Source organism: Typha latifolia, chromosome 5, assembly GCF_019914945.1.
Source record: "Typha latifolia isolate L0001 chromosome 5, TyphaL0001v2, whole genome shotgun sequence".
Lineage (NCBI taxonomy): Eukaryota > Viridiplantae > Streptophyta > Magnoliopsida > Poales > Typhaceae > Typha > Typha latifolia.
In genome coordinates, this window is record NC_133090.1 from 16,402,810 (window position 1) to 16,425,309 (window position 22,500).

The window sequence follows — 22,500 nt, forward strand, 5'->3', positions numbered from 1 at the left end:
AGTTGATAGTAGTAAAGGATTATTTATATATAACACACTTCAAACATTTAGCAAATTACACAGCGAAGTGAAATGTTTATAAGAAAGATAACTGAGCTTCCACATCAGACATAAATATAGTACCAGAAAAGACAAATAAGCCTCCACAAATTAACTTCTTGGATAGTGACACTATGTAGAATTATTGATGAGAACCTTGAAGCAATCCATCCCGGATCTGAGAAGCGACATCCCTAACAGCACCAGGTCCATGAGGAATGAAAACAGCTGAAGATTTGGAGGCAGCACCAATCTCCTTCATGGTGTCAAAGTACTGGGTCACTAAGACCATGTCCATCACATCCTTGGCAGTAGTTCCTGGAACATTGACCGAGAAGCCAAGAACACTGTCCCTCAGTCCATCGACAATTGCTTGCCGTTGGCGTGCAATACCTAGACCAGACAGATACTTGGATTCAGCTTCACCCTCAGCTCGCTTGATTTGAATGATCTTCTCCGCTTCTGCCTTCTCATTGGCTGCCATTCTTAGCCTCGCAGCTGAGAAACAGATAGGCATATATTGAGAACAGAATCATATGTTCAGAGTATTGTTTACAGCAACTTGAAGAGGACAAATGCTGTAGTGTCAACAGTGTAACATATATCAGCTTACTACATGAATATTATGGGCATCAGGCAGAGAGAAAATATGCCAAAAAAATGCAAGTCATGCACGCAAAAGGAAAATGGAAATCTTCATGAGTGAGATGACGATTTAGTTGATGAAAGAGAATGGATTTGCTGGTTTTGTCAACACTGAATTTGCCAGAACTTGATTATTACCTGCATTAATTTCATTCATTGCTCGCTTAACATGTTCGTCTGGTTCAATATCAACAATAAGTGTCTGCACAATCTCATAGCCATAAGCTGACATAGCCTTCTCAAGTTCGTCTTCCACAGCTTTTGCTATCTCATTCTTCTGTTCAAAAGCAGCATCCAGATTGAGCTTTGGAACACTTGCTCTGATCACTGTGACAGACAATTCATCAGTTCCTTCCCACAACTGAGAAGTGATACAAAGTTACACATAATAGCAGAATTGGAAATATGAGCTAATACTTGGCCTGAAGAATCATTAGGCTAGAAGTAATATAGCTATGATAGTTTGCATGCATGATCTAACATTTCTGGAACTCAATACTTGATGTTCAATTTTCATACCGTCAAACACATAAGCCTGGATTTGGGATCTTGTATTGCTCAGCTTGTAAAATGCATCACTTGCCTTGTCTGAGAGGGCCCGATACTGAATAGATGCAACAACATTGACAAAAACATTGTCCTGCAAGTGGTCAGAAATAACATTATGCCATGTGAGAACTTTCACAGTATCAATTCCAAGAATACCAAGTTGATTGCTCATCAAATTTCTACATGGGTAAGGTAGATACCCACTAATAAAATCCACCAAATTGAGAACTAAGAAAATTCTCTCATGGCACAAAATGAGAAAGTTACACACCACAGACTCAGAGACTCAAGGCATATTTGAAATCTCTCTTTAATTTATATGTCAAGCAAGATCATACATAAACACAGTAAGCAAACCTTTGTCTTTGTCTCACACCGCACATCCAGTTGCTGCAAGCGCAGTGTGAGATGACCAGCAATCTGACTACCAAAAATCCAAGGAAGACAATGGCACCCTGGCTGAAGCACCTCATCAAACTTCCCAAATCTTTCCTTGATCGCTACAGTAGATTGGTCTACTTGTATGCAGCACAGTGCCTGGCCCATGGTCTTCTTCTAATTATTGAGTTAAGCACCAGCTGAATACATAGAACATCATATAGCCATGCAACACTCATAGAGAAAGATTTAACATAGAAGACGCAATATGATTAAAAACTATAAATGGAAGACTTCATAGCAGCATGTTCTAGCAAGATTCAAATAACTCCCAACATCCACAGACACAAAATAGAAGAAACCAAAAAATTCAGAATTCATAAAACAAACTCATAGGATAGCAAGAAGGCAAATGATGCAATAGAACCGTATACTATACCGGAGCAAAGCAATGTGAGAACATACAGTAACTATCAGAAGAATGAGATATTTATAGACAGGTGGGCCAGAATAACAATGCTGGCACCAATATTCTTTAATAACTCTTTGATTGAAGAAAAGTCAAGACATATTTCTTATTGCCAATTTGCCACAACAAGATAGAATATCCGGCAAGACATTTAAAACTTGCATCCATATGCGTGTAGCTTAAAGTATACTCAAAGGCGATACATTTTATACAGGGAAGACCAATTATCATTTGTGACTTCTTCTCCATCATGCTAAGATACATCAAGAAGTAAAAAATGTTGACCATTCTCGATTCCATTATTATTCTAAATACTCGGAATTATAACTCAAGGTAGGTAGCATCTATCGACCCCTGATTGTAGAGGTAAAAAAAATAAATAAAAATTTAAAAAAATTAAAGGAGCACAATAATTGCAGATAAGCATGAGACCAACCATTTGAGTCAATAAGGAGAAATCAAGGCGTGTGAATGCAATCTAGCCAGGAAGAACCCAGAAAATATCAAGATAACTTCTATACACCCACCTAAATTATTCTTAATATCTATGTAGCATCACTTGATAGTAACAACATGTAACAGAAAACTTCCGAATTATCAATCAGAAACAATTTGTGGTCGTTGGACGCGAAAGAACCATAACAAGGCCAAAAGATTTCAGGGTTTCTAATTGTCCTCTGGCTCTCTAAATTTTTCTCTATAAACAAGACAACAAGAACAAGAGAATTCAATTATCCACCAGGAGCAGTACATCATAAGAACCAAGAAGAAGTCCTCCAAAAACTAGGTTGCAACCGATATTCCAATGAGGAATCGCATGTCGAAATCATCTTACCTTCGTTTCTTGAAATTTTCTCCTCCTCTCTTTGGTTTGTAGTGAAGAGAAATGGGGACAAAAAAAATAAATATAAAAAAATACTCAGCTCTATGTTGCTTTTGTCTTCCAGCGTTAGAGATGGAGATGGAGATGGAGATGGGGAGGGGAGATGGAGACGGGTATGAGATTCTTATTTGAGTTGTTCCGGAGGAACATTAGATGAGGAGGAGGAATTTAATATATTTTTCTGAAAAAGAAAATAAGATAATCTTGATTTGCTGCTTGTAAGATTGTATCAAATTTGGCTTCAGGATATTCCTCCTATCGGGCACGGATAGGATCACCTGCCCAAGAGATCAGGACCGCGATCACCGACTGCCTCCATGGTGGTATGCATCAATTGGATTGACGCAAAGTTTAATCGCTGACGTGGTTGAACTCTAAATGGTTGCACTGGAATCTCTGCTACGATCATCTGAGCGAATCCTCGTCTTATCCGATTAAAATTTGGTATGCAGATAGGAGTTGGTGTTATTTTCTTTAATAAAAAAAAAACTATTTCATTAATCGCTACTGTTATAAAGCATAATTACTATCGTAGCCTATATTTCTATCATAGTTAGCATGATAAGAGGACAACAAGTGTTACTTATTGGCTTCTCGGTATTTGCACTTATATATACATACATAAATGGGGGGAATTTATAGCTGTCCAAAGAATCGAAAGAATATTTAGGTCTGTTTGTTTTGAGTTTAGGATCCCTGAGCTGGGTGGGTATAGACCAACGGAAAGCATAGACAAAGCATCATAAGAACACACTGTGTGAACAAATGGAACATTTCGGAGAAATATCGGATCTGAATGAATAGCTAGCACACTACCATCTTAAAGCTTGGGAGTATGGATCCTGTCTTTGAACATACAATGAATGTAGCCTTAATTGGTGAAGGCCTAGGAGAACTCTTCTCGCAGGTCAATCAATGCCTTTTAACAATTTATTATCAAAAAAAAAATGCCTTTTAACAATTTCTTTTTGTCACCAGAGACTTAGTGGCGTGGCGCTTGAGTTTTTGGCCGCCTTCCTCTTGGTCACCGTCGTTCTCCTCCTTTCTTCTTGGAGAGGGAGAGGGAGAGGGAGAGGGAGAGGCTACCACTACTCTCACCACCATTCTCCTCAAAATAATTACCTTTGATGTTCTTCGAATCTTTTGTCATTGTCGTCGTGAACTGGCTCGACAAGATCACGCCCGCTCGTCGGCGAGATAGAGACGATAGCAGAACCAACCACTGATTAGTGTCTGCGGAGTACGATACGAACCACGCGTTGTTCGAGCGAGGAGAGTAGCAAAAAGATAGAACTTTGATGGTGGAGGAGGGCAGATGCAGATTGCCAATTTGATGTAAATTTTGAGTTACGAAGCATTAATGATATTTTTGATCAACTTTAAATTGGACATCAAATTAAGCTGCTTGCTCTTTTGGTCAAATGTCTTGCAATCTAATTCTAGCTAGTCAAGTATGCGACTATAATCGTCTGGTATCAAATATGATTATATTTACCATAATTTAGACGATTCTGGTAAATTTTTAACATTATGATGTACTTATTATAGATGATTATAGTGGATTTTCACCATATAGTCTATGGGAGCAAATTGAAATATAAATTATATTGAGATCCATGCAGCAGATGATTCAGATCTCAATAAAGAACTTTTGACAAAGGAACAGTAAGAAGTTTGAGGCATTCTAGGAAATCACAAAGGAATCCAACCTCGGAGAAAAAAGAAGCACCATTGAAGAGTTAAAAACAAAAAGCTCCTAAAGGAGCTACTATATTATATATGATGCATCCTTTTGTTTTACATTTTTTTTTTTTTTTTGGTTTAGAAAAAACCAACGTAATTTGATCAACTATATGCACCATCCTTTAGATGTTGAATGAAAAGTGATCAATGTGGAAATCTTTGGCTAGTTATAATGATTCTAATGCATATATAATCCAAAAGGAATATAACAAAAATCTGATGAAAGTTTCAAGGGAGACATGGGAATCCAATTTCTTGGCAACCCAGGGATACTATCACAGTAACAGTCAAAGAGGCAAAACCACCTGGTCAAGGAAAATACATGCATCTGAAAATGATTTTCCAACGTCCTTCATATCCATGTATTGATAAGCTAAGCGGTAATTAGAAAACGAGCATCTCTCTCTGATCATTCCAAGAAAAGCATTTCATCCAAAGGGAAGAAAAAAAATACTAGATCTGGAAATGATCAACATGAACAAAAAAAATAAGCCAGTCTTAGCTGCGTTGCAGTTTACTGTATTGGGTGCTATCTGTCCCACAAGCAAGGTCATATAACTCAAGCTTTTGCTTGTAAACTGCCTACTAATTCCTTGAAAAGCGTGGAGATACTATGGATTTGTACAGAATACTTTAGACTTATAATTGCATATGTACTTAGCATGCATAGAATACAATGTAAGCCAAAAAAAAAAAAAAAGTTTGCTTATGATACATAGGTAGTACTGAAATACTGAGAATACATACGCACACCTTTCAGCGCTCTCAATGGCTGACTCCAGAAATTTGGAAGGCTTTATTGGTGCTCCAGATTATACTCGAGCCGGTGTCCGTGTCTATTTTCATGTTAATAGCTATATTTGAATGTTCTTCTACAGCATGAGCATTATGTTTCGCACTTTCCATAAATGAAAAACTAAATAATTCTGTCAGGGATAATGCAACATACAGTTCATGATGCCTCCCAGACCTTGTAATCTTTTCCTTCAGCAGCTGAAACCCATTTTCTGGGGCCACTTGGTGGTTCGTAATATCCTGGTCCAATTTTTACAGCTATTTTCTCATCAATCTCAGCTGCATATACATCTCTCTCTGCCTTGGTTATCTTGATCTGAGCAATGCAATAAACAACCAGAAGTCCATTTGGGAAGAAGTGGGAATTGCGGACAATAATAGGACATTTGAAAATAATATGCTAAATTTTATGATGGTAAGGCTACAACAAGCAACTTATATTGCCTTGAAGTAAACGTAGTAAATAAATTTATCTAAAAGATTAGTTCTTTCTGACAGATTATAAGGATCATGCTAATTGAGTTGTTTTTAGCTATTAGATATATTTTACCTAAACTTAATATCTTTTCCACAGTTGTTTCATCGGCCCTTCTTATCTTCAACAATGGTACCCTAATCTCAAATTGATTGATCCTCGTAGGTGCAGCATAAACTCTACTAGACATAACTACATGAGTGATGCATCTTGAATGATTTAAAGTAATTCTGTTCAATTTATTCTCCTTAGTACATCTCCCAGATTCAATAATCTGTTGTAGTACCTTCTTTCATGGACAATCATCCATCCCAACATTCTGTCCCCAAATGTATTTTGCAACTTACCGCACATTCCAAACTAAACCAGTTTTACAGCCATTTTATACAGCTTCCCCTCAAATTCCATGGTAGATGACTACAGCCAACCGCACCTAAAACTTGACTTCTGCCACCCGATTTATTCAAGTCCCATCATGTAAGCTTCTCAACTTCCAGAACCCAAATTTCATTCCCATCTACTTCGAGGCCACTGTATGACTCAATTTCCTCATTTCATCTGTATCTAGTGGAAGGGTTTGCTCCAAACCAAATTTATCATGTCTTCTCTTAATAATACTAAGTAAGTTAGTCTGATCTTCTTTGCTTTCTTAAGGAACCTTATGGACAAAATCACTTCATATTACTGCACTACATGGTCTCTGCTGGACATATCCAAAGTACAGATCATCTAAATCCCTTCGCACATAACTTCCATTTGTTTCCATTGATTTCAGAACAATCAAGGACATTTGACATGATGTGGATGGGGGGCCAAAAAAAATTTAGACAGTTTATTTGGGTGGTGCATCCATACCGTACTCCTGCAGTGAATCTTATGTTGATGTCTGAGAGAAATTAATCTAGAAATCTCCTGTTGATAGTGAGAGAAGATGTGGTCGAAGAAAACTGCTGGAGTGCCAGGATGGGTCAGGATGTAAGCATATCCTTGCATCTCCTTACCAGGTGGAAATCTCCAGTGACCCTGAAGAATTATTAGGTAAGAATTAGCACACTTTTTAGGTCAATGAAAAATATCTTCTATAATAGATTTTTTTTTTAAATATCCTTGCATTGCAGGGCTAATTCAAAAGACTCAGAAATAATAAGAGAGATAAAATCAACAAGCTACATATGATATATTAGAGAAGGAAATTCATCTTTTGAACAATCATTGATTTGTGAAGGTTCAGAAATGCATCTTTCAAAAGAATATGTTCTAAGCATGTTATCGAGGATGGATAGTTAACTGTTCCTTTTAATATTATCAAGTTAACTGTTCCTTTTAATATTATCAAGTCTGCATATACCATGTTAATGAAAAAAACCTGATTATTAAAAATCTAATCAAGCTGCATAAGGTGCCTCAGTGTCTGACCTCAATAATTTCTAACTGTGATAGCAAAAATTTGGCCATTCACAAAAAAAGGATTTATGACTTTAATTAAAGAGAATATTTTCAGAAGAGGCATATTTCGTTAGGACAACCTCAAGAAAATGTTGTTTCAAATGTGCATTGTCATAACATGTAAAAGTGTTACCTTTTAGAGAGCCAGAGAAGAAAAATGTTGGTACCTGAGTGGAACCAGTGTCATGATTTTCAATAAATGTAACAGCACGTGACGGCCACCAACCGACAACTCCAGGTGGTTTTCCCTTTTGGTCAGATAACCGCCAATATTCACATTTGTCCAAAGCCTACAAGAAAGATAAACCAAATACTTACAATTGATATAAACAAAAAAACTGGCGTCCAGTCAACAGGTCCTAGGTTTCAAATGGTTCAAACACGGAGATTAAGGGTAGAAAGCCTTAAAATCTTACTGATCAAGACCCTTTATAATTGATATTAATGCGTTAAATTGATGAATGAAAACAGCAACAGTAATTGTCTAATACTCAGGAACAATAATCATCATTCTGAACTCCATCGCTGAAGTTTATTATAGTCAGCAATCAATCCTTAAGTTAGTTGTGTAATAGTGGAGAACTATAGTCATGCTTCTGAAATTCTAAGGTAGCTTTTAGCTGAATAAAGTTATTCTAAATTTCCCATTTAATTTGCTGATAAAAAATTGGAAAATGATGAGACAATAAGATCAAGTTCTATGCAAACAAATCAAAGAATAGTTGCAAATAAACAGCATTTTGCAGTCACAACAATTATGTGCTATACATGAGTCAATGAATGGTGCCAAATATTGGAGACTTATCAAGGTCCAAGGCTTTTAACTTTTAGTTTTTAAGTATTGCTAGTCAAATGGGAACTTAAATAAACTAATCTACCATACTGCTACCTTTTTTTTTCTTGGAGGAGACATATTTCTACCTTTACACCTTTCAAGTTTTCAACATGCATACCCAACAGTATAAATATTAAATCAAAAGCAATTAGTTAATGCTTAATACTGAGCTTGAAAAGGGGTAATCAAAATCTTACCGTGTGAAGTATTCCTTTAGTAGTGACATCAAAAGCACCAGCAGTCCCACTTGTAGCATTTATCCAATCAATGATTCTTTGCCTGTGGGCATCTTGATTATGGTCCATTTCACCATATGTATAACTGAGAGAGTCCCAATACTCCCCTACTGCAAAGTAGGGTTCACTTGCTTCCAGGTAGTCTTTGACATAACCACCCCAAAACCCACGAACAAAATCTAATCTCCACCCATCATATCCAACTTCTTTTCTGAAAGGAAAAAATGTTTAATAAACAGGATGAGCAAATTCGTAGGATTAAGGCATAGAGTCTGATTAGGCTCCCAGCGTGTATGCTGTAAACCATATGTTAAGATACTATAGAAAAGTATGAGTAATCAAAACTCCAAAGAAATAATTACTTTCTTGTCTCACTAACATTGACCACAACACAGAACAGCATAATAATCGATAAAGTTAAGGTAGACCACATGGTTACCATTTACTTTATTTTCCAAATCCACACCTAATTCATTTCTACGTCCAATTCAGACATCATAAATTCAAGATCCATTTTCCTTAAAATCATGAATCATCAAAGTATACTGAGCCAGCTAATTTTCATCGTCCTAAACATGGGAAAAGGGTGACAAGACTTATAAGAAGAAATATAACTCAGAGACATCAAACCAACAGTTGTAGCTGCTGAAACATCATCTAGATACAAATAATGATGTTCCAATATGTAGATATATGCTACATTCTTAACTAGATATTATATTATTCTGCTCATACTTAAAACAAGTGGCACGATCCAAGGTAAGATAATTCAGTAAAGCAGCATTATGAGATTTCCTTTTATCACCATCTTAACATAACTTTTTCCTGGATAACTTGTCTACCCAGGTTCTAATATTTTCACTTTTGGGGGAAAATAACACCAATAAGAGAGTTAATTTTCAAATAAGCACATGCTAACAGATATGGCCCATGAAAAGATGTCAGTCTAACAAAAGCTTGAGTCATCATGAAAAAATTGTATAAATACAGCTATCAGTTTTTGTACTCGTTATTGGCTTTCCACAACCAACTCATATTATGCTGGTTTAAGATGACATAATTCTTATCAGTAGAATAAGTTTGTAATTTTGCATCATCAATTCAATTAAATTTTGTATCATGAACTACCAAACGAGAAAGACTATTTCCAGTAACAAAAGCAATAGTAAATTCATAGTTCAGCTTGGCTACAGAAAACAAGTAGCAGATGAATTTTCGGGAGTTGCTGATAAGCTAACTTGTGAATCTGAGGCACGACCATACATGACAGATATATCACATGTAAAGGGATGACAATTACTTAAAGCAGTAGGTGTTATAGTGAAACTGATTACAAAAGAGGGTGAATGGGCCGCATTAAGATAGCCAATAAGATTTATAAGAGAGACACTAGACCTCAACCACTGTAGCCACTCTTTTATGTCCTTCCTTACAAAATCTTGTGAGTGGTCAATGTTTGGTGCAGCATGGAAATTATCTCCACTGCTCTTGTTGCCCCTTCCCTACATAGAAGAATATAAAAGAGATGTAACCCACTGAAAGAATAAAAATGGAACAGGAGCATCTTCTATCAAAGAAAATTAGATGTCCAGAATCCGGATATCAGATAAATAATAGAAAGCTTAACTGAGCTAGTGTATGAATAAGTTATAAAATCAACATGTTTTTGCACTTTTATGTTATAAATTGTTAACATGACCAATAGTTCTGATAGTATATCTTATACAAAGGATATAACTACGTAAAATTACATGATACAGAAAAAAGCAAACTACTTAAGAAAGGCAAGTTAAAACTATACAAAGTTATGCATAATTGCATATATAGGATACAGGAATACATAGGCAATGGAAATTAATAATGGCATTTACTGCAGTTATTCATTTGAAACTGGTGAAATATGATTATGCTTTGAGAGAAAGGCTGCGGCCATAACTTAATGGATAGTAATAACTAATAAGGCATAGAAATGATAAAAAGAAGAAGAATGGGATTGAGAGAGGTCAGAGGAAAGAGCTGAAGGAGGTAAATCCAGAGATAACTCTTCATTATAATCCATTGTCCGAAGTTTCAAAAGATCCTTAATGCTTGTCCAAATTATATTGGCTTTTGCTATGAAACTCCTATTCATTTCCTTTGAGATAAGATCTTCACAAGTAGAGCAAAAGAACAGCTACTGTCAGCAAGACAAATCCTACCTGGAAATGTGGATCATCAGCCACAATAGCTCGGTCATCCCAATTCAGTCGGCCACCAAATATGTTCCATATGCCATTTTGATTCTTGAAGTGTGCACATCGATGATTCAAAACAGCATCGCCAAGAACCTTAATACCAACTTCGTGGAACTTCTTCACAAGTTCCCTCAATTCTTCCATGCTTCCATATCTGATATATTTCAAAATATGGTGTCAATAAAAAATTCTGAGAATTGGAAATAGAAACTTGCATAACTCAGGATTCCCATAGCAACTTGAATTTCAATATGAAAATTGAAAGCACGCGTGAAACAGAACTTAACTAAAATATAGCAACTCAAAGAAAATGATAGCATAACATCTCCTACTTGGTCTTTAAAACCTTGATGATACAAGGGGTACTCACATGACTACCTCTATATAGAAGATATCCTAGTGCATAAATTACATTCATTAAACACAGTCAATGAGAAAAACACCAAAATAATTGCACCTGGAATTCAAATTATATAAATCCTTTGGCATGTAATCTTCAGGTGATACAGATTCAGTATGCAGTGCCATACAACAGTAAAACCAAGTGTAACTACCACTATTTAAAAAAGGAGCTCCTAGTGCATTAATTATATCCGTAAACACTGTCAATGAGAAAACATCAAAAGAAAAGCACCTGGAATTCAAATTATATAAATCCTTTGGCATGTAACCTTCAGGTGATACAGATTCAGTAGGTGGTGGCAACCATAAAATGGTAAAACCAAGTGATGCTAACTCCTTGGCCTTTGCACCAAGCTCAAGATACCATCTTCCAGATTTATGTGATTCCCAATTAAATCCTTGGCAAACTATTTCATGACCAGAGCCAGTCCCTGAAGATATTTGTATAGTTGGCTTCAATAGCTCAGCAGTAGAAACTGGTTCCTCCACAAAACTTGGAGCAGCGCTTCTGAAGATTCTATAAGCTTCTGCAGCCAACTTTTCAATTTCTTGTAGGATGTTCTCTTGTGCTTCTTTATTTTTTGGTACTGTACCTTGTTCAGAGGATATATCAGTTACTAAGTTTCTTATTTCGTTAATGACTTCGTCAGTATATGAAATATTATCGACAAATTTTTTTGCCTCCTCAGTACTAAAAGACTCTTCAGGTAAGGCTAATTTTGTTTTAGGATCAATTGCCTCAGAAGGTTCATTTGTTGGTAAGACTGTCACAGCCTGCTCCTGGCTATTTTCCTTGTCTTGAGGCAGCTTGTTTTGGATTTGATCGGTGCTAATTGGGATGGAAGAGCTATTCGCACTTGTCAGAGGGACATAGAAATCAGTTCCCATATTATTCAGCCATGTATACTCATTGAGCTTGAGCACAAAAAGTAGACCTGAAATCTGTTTATCCAATGTGAACAATCCCTGACTGCCAAATCCATCTGCTTTTGGCTGCAATAAAATGAACTCATAGTGAACAATAATTTAAAAAGGTCGCATAATCTTCCCAGTTACTACATCCTCAGGCAGAAAAAACTGAGGGCACATAATAGGTCATCACCTCAAGTAGTGGAAATCCACCATCAGATGCCAGAAGATATATATTGCAAAAGAAAGAAGATTTATCTTAGATAAAGCATGAGACAAACATTACTATATTACAGATGTCTTTTCTTTTTCTTTTAATTTGTAACATGGAATTAGAAAATTACATAAATTTTCTTCTTTCATACCTCTAACAGAGTTCGAAGAGCTTTGTTTCGAAAAATCTTGGTCGCTGGTGGATGTGGAGTGGATGGGATTTCCCATTTTTTACTGTCATCCTTACAAACACCCCAATGAACAATTACTTGACCAGGCATATCCGTGTCGAATTGCACAAGCTTTTTATCTATCTCATTGCTTTCCCTCACAGTGACCGTCATAAATTGCTGAACAAACTCTTCTTTTAAGATAGAGTATTCTTCATAAAACCCAGAAATTCGTCGGTTTCGTTTAGCATCTCCTTCTTGACCAACAGTCTCCTGGGGAGCAGAACCAGATCCTTCTGCCTTCAATAGTAGGCCAGATATCTGCTCAAAAGCCCCTGAAGAAATACCACATTAATTATCTTCTTTAATAAACTGATCTGCTGTAAAGAGTTGAAGCAACATAATAAAGTTGATGTCTTTCATATAGAAAAAAGAAACAAAGAAAAATTAAACCTGTAGCATAAGATAGTCCAGAGAAAGATAATTGTTAAGTTAATAGTGGACAGCATCACAGAACCTAGCGGATCCAATTTACATGTGATCAGAGCTGTTCTAAAGATAGCAAACCTCATGACTAGAATTTCACCTAATAGTTTCAGTTGAGGAACATGGATTATACATTGGAATTCACATCTAAAAATAATTTTGATTCTAGTTTTGCTTAACCATAACTCTCATTCTCGCAATAGCATGTCTTGCCTACTTCTACCACTTTCAATTCACACATGGTTCTCTATGAGACTTTCATACAGGCTTTGGAAAACAAACCTTTGAGCACTAGAATGGTAAATTCAGTTCTGATTAAATATTTCTTAAAATCATATATTCTCTTAAGACCTAAATCTCACACTTCAATTTCTCACTGACATTTCAAAAGAAAATTAACTAATACATCTCATTTACACAAGAGTTTATTCATATTAACTACATTTAGGGATTCGCTAAGACGCTAACCACATTTTAGAAATCCTTAATTTTATTTTGAGTATAAACTTTCTAATGACCTAAAGTAACCTTTCATCTAAGCATTCAAAATAAACAAAAAGTATAGATAAATTATATTAATAAAACAAAAAATTGTGTACAGGCAAGAATACAATCTCGTAGAAAATATTTCAACCTGGCCAGATGCTGAAACCTTGAGTTTCACCTAAGGAGCTTTCATTTTCAAGAGAATCTCTCAAAGATATTCTGAAATCTCTCCCCTTGTGTTGAAACCATGCTCCTGTTTTCTCTTCCTAACAAATTAGAAATTAAGTTTCAGATAAGAATCCCAAAGTAGCAATTATATGATGTTAGATCAACTATTTAACAATTAAAAGAAGATTGAACATTAGCAGCTGTCCAAATTAATATGGACTTCATGATTGCAACTAATAAAGATCAAATATTGGTAAGGCTCGAATGATGAGCTTATACCTTTAGGACAAAATTTATAGCTGCAATTGAAGTGTTGCTATCCAAATTAATATGGACTTCATGATTTATCTGCCCTTTTGAAACAGATGAAGATGTCTTCAAGGGCGTTTCTACTGCATAGTCCTGAGAGTAGTCACAAATTACAATAACAAGAAAAGTTAACCAAATAAGAGGAGAAAGTAGAAATGTATTCAACAGCACTAGAGAACAAAAAAAAATTAGAGGAAAGACTACCTTGATTGGATAAGATCCTGGAGGCCTCATTTCTGAAGGAGGTTGGTCCCATTCGCTGCATATACAAACTAAAAGTGACAAACGTAACAAGTCATGCGCTCAAAGATACTACATAAATCTCCATCTTCACTCAAATCTAACCCCCTCAGTACTCTTCCTACTTTTCAAAATTATGTATAACTTTTTTGTTCTTTTCTTTCTCTGTTTAATTTTCTTTTTTATGCCTATAGTAAGATCTCGCATCTCACTTCAGTAGTGATTGTTGCCACCAGAATTTGCATTATCCATCCATAAGTTCTACGTGGATTTGAGTGGATTTATTATGTAAGTGCCTAATACGTTTTTTTTCCTATTTTCTTCCTCCTACTGTTTATGAACTTTCTCTACTATTTTTCTGATTGTTTTATCTTGCATGTTCTATATATTAAGAAAAGATGGACACCAAAACCTCGGAAATTAGGCAGTCAAAATTTAAAAGCTCCATTCCTTTCATAAACAAAGCAGAGATCAAAACCAAAACTTCAAAACTCTGTCCCAATAGTATCAATAGTTACTTAGACAATATCTAAATGCACCAACTAGAACATTGTTCTGATATTTTTTTTTATTTTTTTTATACTAAAAGGATGGATGTACATCCAGTTCTGTGATCCGGCAGATCATGTGGGAACCCAGCTATTCTCTTTCAGAAATTACAGTAGGAAACAGAAAAGAAGATCAATGATTAAAGAGAAACAACTGTTAAACACAAAAGTCCTGACTCCTGAACTTGATTATACTGCCTTTTCTTGCTAATAATACATTGTTTCTTCTATTCTTTTGAAAAATATGCTATGTACTTAACTTCATGATTGAGGTCTGTTCCTTTTTTTTCATTAAAAAAATTCCTGAACTTCAATTCAGAATTAGTAAAGCAAGTCAACAACCGTTTGGTTTGGATGGAATACGTTTGCTATTTTGGAATAAGCTCCCTTTATACCAAAAAATTCATGCTAAATGTGGGATAAGGTTTTAGAATAGGAAAATAGAATAAACCCTCTTACTCTGGATATCTTGATTTCAAGTTATAATTGGGATCAAAATTTTGGAATAACTCACCCATTTATTCCAAAATGCAAATAACCAATTTATCCTCTTCAATACTAGGCCCACCACAATGTAATGTGGCCATAACATACTTAGTAATATTTAGAATATATTTGTAGTGAAGAATACTTTAATATGGAATATCCATTTGTGATGCTAATTTTGATGGTTTTTATATTGCGTAAATTATGAATTAAGTTAATTTATTTTTAGCCAATAATAGTAAAATTAATCATGAGAAGATAACATAACAGTTGTCAAACAAATTTACAATTTAAATTTAATTTTAAACCTGTTTCCTACCATTTCAAAAAAAAAAATTTATATATATATATATATATATATCTATTTATATTAAACTAAAAAAATGTAATAAGATCAATTTGACCAATTTTATCTCTTATTTCAACTATGACAAGCAAACAACAACTTATTCCATTTTTTTATTTCAACATTTATCATTCTTTTTGCAACCAAACACTGAGTTAAAAATAGAATAAAGATTTTCTTTTCCGAAATAAATCCTCATTTTATGCAAATCTAATTTATTCTTATTTCGCATCCAAACGGGGACGTACGAATGTATAAAGTTGTGTACATCCAAAGATAAAGGAGAGAATCTATTATTTCAAAAGTAATTTAAAAAAGACCCTTCTTTCCTTTCAATCTTCTAGATGAAAATAAGATGCCTTTTCCTTTTCTTTTCTTATCGACCACTACGTAAATCAAGAAAAGAAGAATTAAAAAAACCAGATCAGTATTACCTCCCAAGATCATCACAATACGTAACTCCCCAGTGCAAAACCCACTTTCCTTCCATGTTACAACCAATCACCAACCGCCATTTCGATCCGTCCTTCTCCGCCGGGTCCAATCTCACCGATACCTTTCCCTCCACCTACCGTTCCCACCATTGCCACACCATCAAAAAAATTAATTTAAACTCGATCAAATATCCAAAGAAACAAAAAAGCATACCGTCTTGGTCCGCTTGAGAGGAAACGTCTCCGAGTAGGTGACCTCGGTCCCCTCGGCGCCGGCGAGGGATGGGCTCTGAGCCACTCCAGCCTTAACGATCGGTCCGCTTCGAAGGGAGTCAGTCCGTCCCAATACCCTCGAGATCGAGAAGACGGGTTTCGAGCAACATCGGATCGATCGAGTGAGATTGGATCGTGTCCTCAGCTCTCGAGTAGAGAGCCTAGGATTTTCTATCGGTGGAGTATGGTGGAGCACCGGCTTCCACCGCACTATCGACATCGTTATGGGAGAAGAAGAAGAAGAAGGGAAAGAAAAAGTAAATAAAAGCGAGGATATTCTGGCGTCTTTATACGTGGAGTAGATTTAAAGAGCATAGCAAATAGCAAATTATCTCGCGAGGATTTGCTACTTATTAGTGTACACTAATGCTAATCAAGCTAGTTAGCGAATGCCACATGGCTAAGAGTGAGAGAGAGAAGAAAAAGACAAGTGGCAGCTCCTTAGGGCTGTTACTGCTGTTGGTCGTGCAGATAATGGACAAAACTTTGGCAAGCACTGCCGCATAGTTGATCGGCTTCTCTTAAGGGGACCCAACACGCTGTATGCTGTTCGCCACATTACAGGTGACGTGATTACCTGAAGATATAGAACTTTCCTTTCGTCACACGATCACGAATACAAATTCTTTCTTACACGCATATATATATATATATATATTTTTGATCCGAGAAATGTGGCAGATTCTGGATCCGCTGGAATTCTTCGTGCACTCCAACCACTCCGAATTCGCCACGTGCTAAAGAAAGCAAGAATTAGGGAAATTAGTTAGGTTTTTGCACTAAACTAGGACATTAACCAATCTACGGATACGGCTGCCCGAGGATTGAGAGGCTGACATGCATAATTAACTTTGCTCTGCCTGGTCCACAGAGGAGACTAATGGGAGGGCCATCTCCTTTTTGATCCTATTTGTATGTCACTATTCAACACAATCTATGAACAATGAATCCTAGTGACAAAGTTATTTATTGCGCTAATCGTGACATTAGATATTCCTTCACGTAAGTTTTGGATGGCTTCTTTCAAGAGGCAGGAACATTGTCCCCCCTCCCCCAATGTCTTTTTGCTTAAAAGCTAATGGTTCTTGACTGATGACTAATTGCTTAAAAGCAATTGGATCTCTTGCTTAATTTGTTATTGCAAACTATAGCAATCATTTAATGAATAGATAACTATGTCATGGTTCAGCAAATAGCCATGGCAAGTTGACAGGATACAGTATATGATAAGAATTAAGATATACAATGATAATTTTATGGATAGGGCTGGCTGAGGGCAGAGATGACGATAAGCTTGAAGGTCTGTATAATTATTTATAAGTGATGTATATAATGTGCATGAACACATACAAATAAAAGAGTCGAGAATATCATCATCAAGCATCTGAAATTGGACTGATGTATGTATTTAAGGTGGACTAGTAGCTGAAAGAGAAGGGTATCAAAAGTCAGCATCATCAAGACAATCCCATGGCAAGGCATTAGTGACCCCTTGGTTGGCAGAGTAGCTGAGAAACCCTCGCCTTATTCCTTGGTTCAAGTCACTCGAATGCACAACCTGTGGGCCATCATATGAAAGATGTTGTAAGAAGTATGATTACTTACGAAATGAGAGAGAGCCTTACCATTTATTATCAGTAGTAGTTATAATCAAACAGTTGTTGAGAAGAGATCGGAAGCAACCTGTGGATGTTGAACCTGCCTGAGGAAGTATACAAGTGACATAACATCAACATTTAAACAAGCCAGTTCTGGAATTAACCTGCAGCTTATACTCTTGATTACCAACTCTGTTCCTCTTGATTTGGTTTACAAGCTAAGATACAAGATGTTTGAAATCACATGAATCTCAGATCATCAAAGCTCCATTTGACATTAGAATAAACTCGCAGGCAGTAAAATAAAGAATGACATTGTCTGATCTTGCAACAAGGTCTAGCAAAATAGGTTAAGGATCATATCTAAATTAACTTTCACAAGTTTGATCATTATGAGTAATAATAACAAATTCTTCAAGCTTTCATACACCTTTGCACAGATGATTACTTGAATACATTCTTCAACATATTATACTCCTATGCCGCACTGTGAACCATACTTCACGAACTGTTGGATCTGCAGTAAAGTATTTTTAGGGAGAGAAATGCATGATTTTCTAAGACCTCTTGTTCATCTGGCGCCAACTTTATCGTACTTCATTATATTGCTTCACATAGTATCTGTTTCCAGGTTCACCGAAACCCAGACGGAGCTGCCTGTGGACCAGCCCCAGCTCCTCTTCTCATGGCTTTTGACTGGGCCAGCATCTCATCATAGTTCTGGTAGAAATTTTAGTTAGAAAAAACCACACAAGATAATAACCCTTATAAGACTATCATGCAAAAATTACCCTTTTCTCAAATGCAGCATCTCGCGCGTCTATGATCTTATCAGCTATCCCATATGCAATGGCTTCTTGTGCTTGGAAATACTTTGGGCGTTGGACATCTTTTGCAATCTCTTCCTTAGGCTTACCAATTCCTTTAGCTAAAAGTTCGATGTAGTAGTCAGTGTTTGCATCTAGCTCTTTTGCCTGGATTGAATAATAGAAGACAAAATGTCAGTGAGAAGATAGATTGGTCAACGGGTAGGTATGTGTGGCAATGACCTTGATCCACATATCAATCACTGCTCCACTAGATTTGTTGACTTTAGGCAGGTATAGTTTGGCTGCAATGGAGCAATACATACTATAAGAAACCCAGTATACAAGTATGCAATCATCAATGTCAAGAGTCACATACTGGAGGCATTTGGTTGTAGAGCACGGAAACCCTTGGCACCCAGTGACAAGAGCATTGCCGCCTGACCATATGCCATGCCGCAATTAACTGTGTATACTTTGGATTTGCAGTACTGTTGGAAAAACAAATGATGCACTGTCAGTTAGTCATTACATACTTCAATGTTTACACTTAATTTTTGAGAGAAAAGATGTATTCTACTGTTGCCCAGTGATTAGAAACCGATGCAACAAAATTGTCATCCAGCAATCACTAGGGAAGTGCAACTCATCAAGTTGATCTAATGTATGCCGAACATCCTGTAGGGTTACCACTAGTGGAAAAGTGGAAAGTACTTCTTCACATCAATTATTAGAAACTTACAAAATGTTCTTTCTTGCCAAGAAAATAAAGTGCCTTTCATTTATGCTGCAGATGAATTGAGGATACAGTAAAAACTATCAATCAGCACCAACCATACATAAGGCTGCAAGATGTCCGTATTCATTTACCTCATTTACTGACAACGACATACAGAAACTTACATCAATCCTATACATCATGTTGCAATGGGTGCACAAGCCAGCCTACTAGAAAATAGCAACAGCATCACAGACATTACCCAGTTTTTACAAGAGAATGTGGAACTTGTATGTTATATGGAATAATGGAACACAAATCAATTAGAAATTGCACTTTTGTAACACTACCAATATAGAGAACTTTCATGTGTAATAAAATTATAAGAGAGGTTTAGATGAACAGCATGCATAACTTCTTAACAACCAAGGATGTTGAACAAATGATGGTTGATTTATTTGAATCCTATCCGAAAAAGATAAATGAACTTACAGCTATCATATCAGCGATGGCATATGCTTCAGTTTCAGATCCAACAGTCTCCATCTTTTCATTCTAGAGGATGACATGAACCATGACACCAACAATCAGTACATATATATAGAAAGATAGTGTTAAAAGTTGTAGCAAACAAGTAATATTCAGAAAGATTAACATTCTCCAAGGAATGGATGAAGCACAATTTTCAGTATAAACAGCTAAAACCAGCATTCACCTGAGTCCCCGGTGAATTTATATACAGGTATATAGGTTTGGAGGGGTTATCATAGTCTAACCACATAAACTGGGCAACAAGAAGCTCAGTCACTGCTGGAACAATCTGCAATAAAATGAGACAGGCATATAGATCAAACTATAAATAAATGGTACTATACATATATATAAATAATAATGCTGATGAACTTTTATACATATGGAATTTAGTCTTACAGGCATTCCAAGGTAGACGATTCGAGCATCTAACAACAGAGAAGGTAAATCTGGAGGAGCAGTTCGTGGTCTTCCATATCCTCGAGCTCCTCCACGGTACATGCTCACACTCATACTATACTTTGAGGGACCATCCTTCATGCCTGTTAGGCTGTACATTCCACCATTCTCCAGGTAATTTTTAGCAGACGAAACACTTTCCTGAAGTCATAAACAAAATCATGACATCAATTCCTTTTGTATTGCACAAACATTAAGATATTACTGCATCAGTCATAACTGTTGAATATTTACCAACCTCTGTAACTTTCTCTGCTTGACGCCTTACGGGGTTGTCTTCTGTCATAAACATGTTCATCTGTGAAGCACTAAGTCCATAAAGGTGTCTGGGGGCTGTACTGTAGTTTTCCATCACTGTTGAAGAAAATTTTACGAGGTTTACAATAAATAAAAAGGGCAATAAGTTTGGACAGCAGGAAGATGTAAATAACTGGAATGCTATTACAAAGCAACTAATCCACAAAAGGAAATTTAAAATGCACGCATGAAACAATTATCACAGGAAATCCCTTGAAATATTACATTTTCTTGATTGGCAATCTTTCTTAAAGCAATGTATTTGCTAAAACAGTTTTTCAGATGGGTCATCACTATTACCATCACTACCAAGGTTTTTTTTCCCCAAATTACCCTCTTTCAAGGCTAAGAAGCTCATCAAAGAAGAACGGCACAGATTTTAATAGTAACCTCTTAAATACGCATATGTTCCTCCAGGTTAAGATGAATTAAGACAAGTACAGGCATGCTGTTGTGAAATCTTGCATGGAAAATTATGAACAATTAAAAATTCCTAACTCTACTTTAAGAGAAGTAGCCACAAGAAATAAGACAAGGTTTGCACTTGTGAGAACTTCATGATCTTCTTCTCTTTCTTCATATTACAACTTCTTACATTTCATGAAGATTGGGATCTTACAGTTACTCAGTGGTGCAATCTGAAAAGCTAAAGTATTGAGAGGGTTACAGGATTCAACATCCCTGCTCATTCCAGCTGATTTGAATTATTATTACTTATTAGTTAGATCCACAAAGATCCCTTTAAAAATGATATGACTAGATATACATGTTTGTCTGCTAGAGCATAAACTAGTCTTAACAGTGATGTTAGGAACGAGGGCAGTATCAATCAATACCTCAAAAATATTACTGAAAAAACAACAAAGAAGAGAGAAGTAAACAAGAGTTTGTCTTCACAAGCCATATTTAGGCATAATGAATGAGAGGGATGTAATCATTCTTGTTACTTAATGATCACTTTTAATCTTTCATGCAAATGTTGGAAAGTAACAAACTTAAAAGATCCTTTATTATCTTGAGAAAAAAAAATAGTTTTGACAGTATTCTTCTTCCTCCTCCATTCAAAGTTAAGAATCCAAAATGGACTCGATTTCTAATGTTAGGATGATACCAAATCCTTCAATTACAAACAACAAAAGTAACAGAATCAATAATAAAGCCAAAAATTTTAGAATTCATAGCCAACAAACAGCCATTATCATGAATCGCAACCCTAGAAACGATGAAAAAAAAAACCCAAAATTCCATCTTTTTCGTTCCTCTCAAGGCCCAACAAAATCAGATTTCCAAACGACAGCGAACCTATTCCTAATTAATCGAACACAAATAATCAAAAAATAGTTAAATTACTAGTGATAATATAACATGGTTATAGATGGACAGATCACTCACATCCGTCTTTGAGATTTTCCTCCCGAAACTGCTTCGGTATGTGGTCGTAGCTGTTGGAAGCCTGCGATGCGCATCTCCAACTCGGTCTTCGTCTCGAAGTAGTCGGCGAAGGATTTGCCGCAGCCGGGAGTAACAGCTTAGAGGAGGGAAGCAAGGAGGTACTGGATGATGAGAGTTTGTCTAGGGAAGAAGAGGAAGCGAGGGAGGCGAAAGAGAACGAGGGGCAACCGAGCGAGAGCGCCATGGGAGTTTCCACTCACCACTCAGAACCGGAAGGAAAAGGTAGGAGGTTGAAGAAGAGAGAAGATACCGAACCGAAACAGGGATATCAACTCGCCGCCTAGTGTTGCGCGTGCGAGAGATTAGCTTCTATCAATCTTACCTGGGATTAATTTCACAAGAGCCCTCTCCTTTTCTAGAAAATCTCTTTTAATATTGCACATAGTGGAAAATACCTTGTATAAAATATATAAGAAAGTTAAGGGGCCATTCGTAAGTACAC

General features: G+C 36.3%; 3 protein-coding genes and 1 long non-coding RNA gene across 7 annotated transcripts; 1 reads left to right on the forward strand and 3 right to left on the reverse strand.

Moving 5' to 3' along the window:
• Window positions 1-2: 2 nt before the first annotated feature.
• LOC140788884 (hypersensitive-induced response protein-like protein 1) lies at window positions 3-3,220 on the reverse strand. 4 transcript variants are annotated; one of them, XM_073138373.1, is made up of 5 exons: window positions 2,916-3,220; window positions 1,591-1,811; window positions 1,204-1,324; window positions 823-1,011; window positions 3-537 (listed from the first exon to the last, which is right to left on the reverse strand). In XM_073138373.1, exons 2-5 carry the CDS (start codon window positions 1,777-1,779, stop codon window positions 182-184), a joined length of 855 nt encoding a protein of 284 aa, XP_072994474.1. In that variant the 5' UTR covers window positions 1,780-1,811; window positions 2,916-3,220; the 3' UTR covers window positions 3-181. The 4 variants fall into 4 exon arrangements, with proteins under 4 accessions (XP_072994474.1, XP_072994476.1, XP_072994475.1 ...); XM_073138375.1 differs by having other exon boundaries at window positions 2,832-3,001; XM_073138374.1 differs by lacking the exon at window positions 2,916-3,220 and adding an exon at window positions 2,051-2,132.
• Window positions 3,221-3,654: 434 nt separating this feature from the next.
• On the forward strand, window positions 3,655-4,385 carry LOC140789522 (uncharacterized). Its single transcript, XR_012109204.1, has 2 exons — window positions 3,655-3,870; window positions 3,942-4,385. It is a non-coding gene; the product is annotated as an uncharacterized lncRNA (long non-coding RNA).
• A 939-nt stretch (window positions 4,386-5,324) lies between these two features.
• LOC140788177 (alpha-amylase 3, chloroplastic) lies at window positions 5,325-16,517 on the reverse strand. Its single transcript, XM_073137330.1, has 13 exons — window positions 16,139-16,517; window positions 15,925-16,058; window positions 14,075-14,129; window positions 13,841-13,963; window positions 13,542-13,659; window positions 12,404-12,756; window positions 11,362-12,122; window positions 10,692-10,881; window positions 9,889-9,995; window positions 8,455-8,704; window positions 7,590-7,712; window positions 6,832-6,999; window positions 5,325-5,817 (listed from the first exon to the last, which is right to left on the reverse strand). The coding sequence occupies exons 1-13, from the start codon at window positions 16,415-16,417 to the stop codon at window positions 5,659-5,661; spliced, it is 2,820 nt and encodes a 939-aa protein (XP_072993431.1). The 5' UTR covers window positions 16,418-16,517; the 3' UTR covers window positions 5,325-5,658.
• Window positions 16,518-18,133: 1,616 nt separating this feature from the next.
• Window positions 18,134-22,404, reverse strand: LOC140788656 (ATP-dependent Clp protease proteolytic subunit-related protein 1, chloroplastic). Its single transcript, XM_073138016.1, has 9 exons — window positions 21,999-22,404; window positions 20,548-20,663; window positions 20,250-20,450; window positions 20,035-20,139; window positions 19,812-19,874; window positions 18,981-19,092; window positions 18,845-18,906; window positions 18,587-18,769; window positions 18,134-18,515 (listed from the first exon to the last, which is right to left on the reverse strand). The coding sequence occupies exons 1-9, from the start codon at window positions 22,240-22,242 to the stop codon at window positions 18,429-18,431; spliced, it is 1,173 nt and encodes a 390-aa protein (XP_072994117.1). The 5' UTR covers window positions 22,243-22,404; the 3' UTR covers window positions 18,134-18,428.
• Between the last annotated feature and the right edge of the window lie 96 nt (window positions 22,405-22,500).

Excerpts from the sequence above, each read along its gene's own strand:
- LOC140788884 (XM_073138373.1), bottom strand. The coding sequence starts at position 1,779 with ATGGGCCAGGCACTGTGCTGCATACAAGTAGACCAATCTACTGTAGCG. Across the intron at positions 1,325-1,590 it reads GGTGTGAGACAAAGACAAAG|GACAATGTTTTTGTCAATGT; the intron begins GTTTGCTTACTG and ends GACCACTTGCAG. Across the intron at positions 538-822 it reads AATGAATGAAATTAATGCAG|CTGCGAGGCTAAGAATGGCA; the intron begins GTAATAATCAAG and ends TCTGTTTCTCAG.
- LOC140788177 (XM_073137330.1), bottom strand. The coding sequence starts at position 16,417 with ATGTCGATAGTGCGGTGGAAGCCGGTGCTCCACCATACTCCACCGATA. Across the intron at positions 13,660-13,840 it reads CTATAAATTTTGTCCTAAAG|GAAGAGAAAACAGGAGCATG; the intron begins GTATAAGCTCAT and ends CTAATTTGTTAG. Across the intron at positions 9,996-10,691 it reads CTGATGATCCACATTTCCAG|GGAAGGGGCAACAAGAGCAG; the intron begins GTAGGATTTGTC and ends TCTTCTATGTAG.
- LOC140788656 (XM_073138016.1), bottom strand. The coding sequence starts at position 22,242 with ATGGCGCTCTCGCTCGGTTGCCCCTCGTTCTCTTTCGCCTCCCTCGCT. Across the intron at positions 18,770-18,844 it reads TGATTGATATGTGGATCAAG|GCAAAAGAGCTAGATGCAAA; the intron begins GTCATTGCCACA and ends TATTCAATCCAG. Across the intron at positions 18,516-18,586 it reads ATGCTGCATTTGAGAAAAGG|AACTATGATGAGATGCTGGC; the intron begins GTAATTTTTGCA and ends AATTTCTACCAG.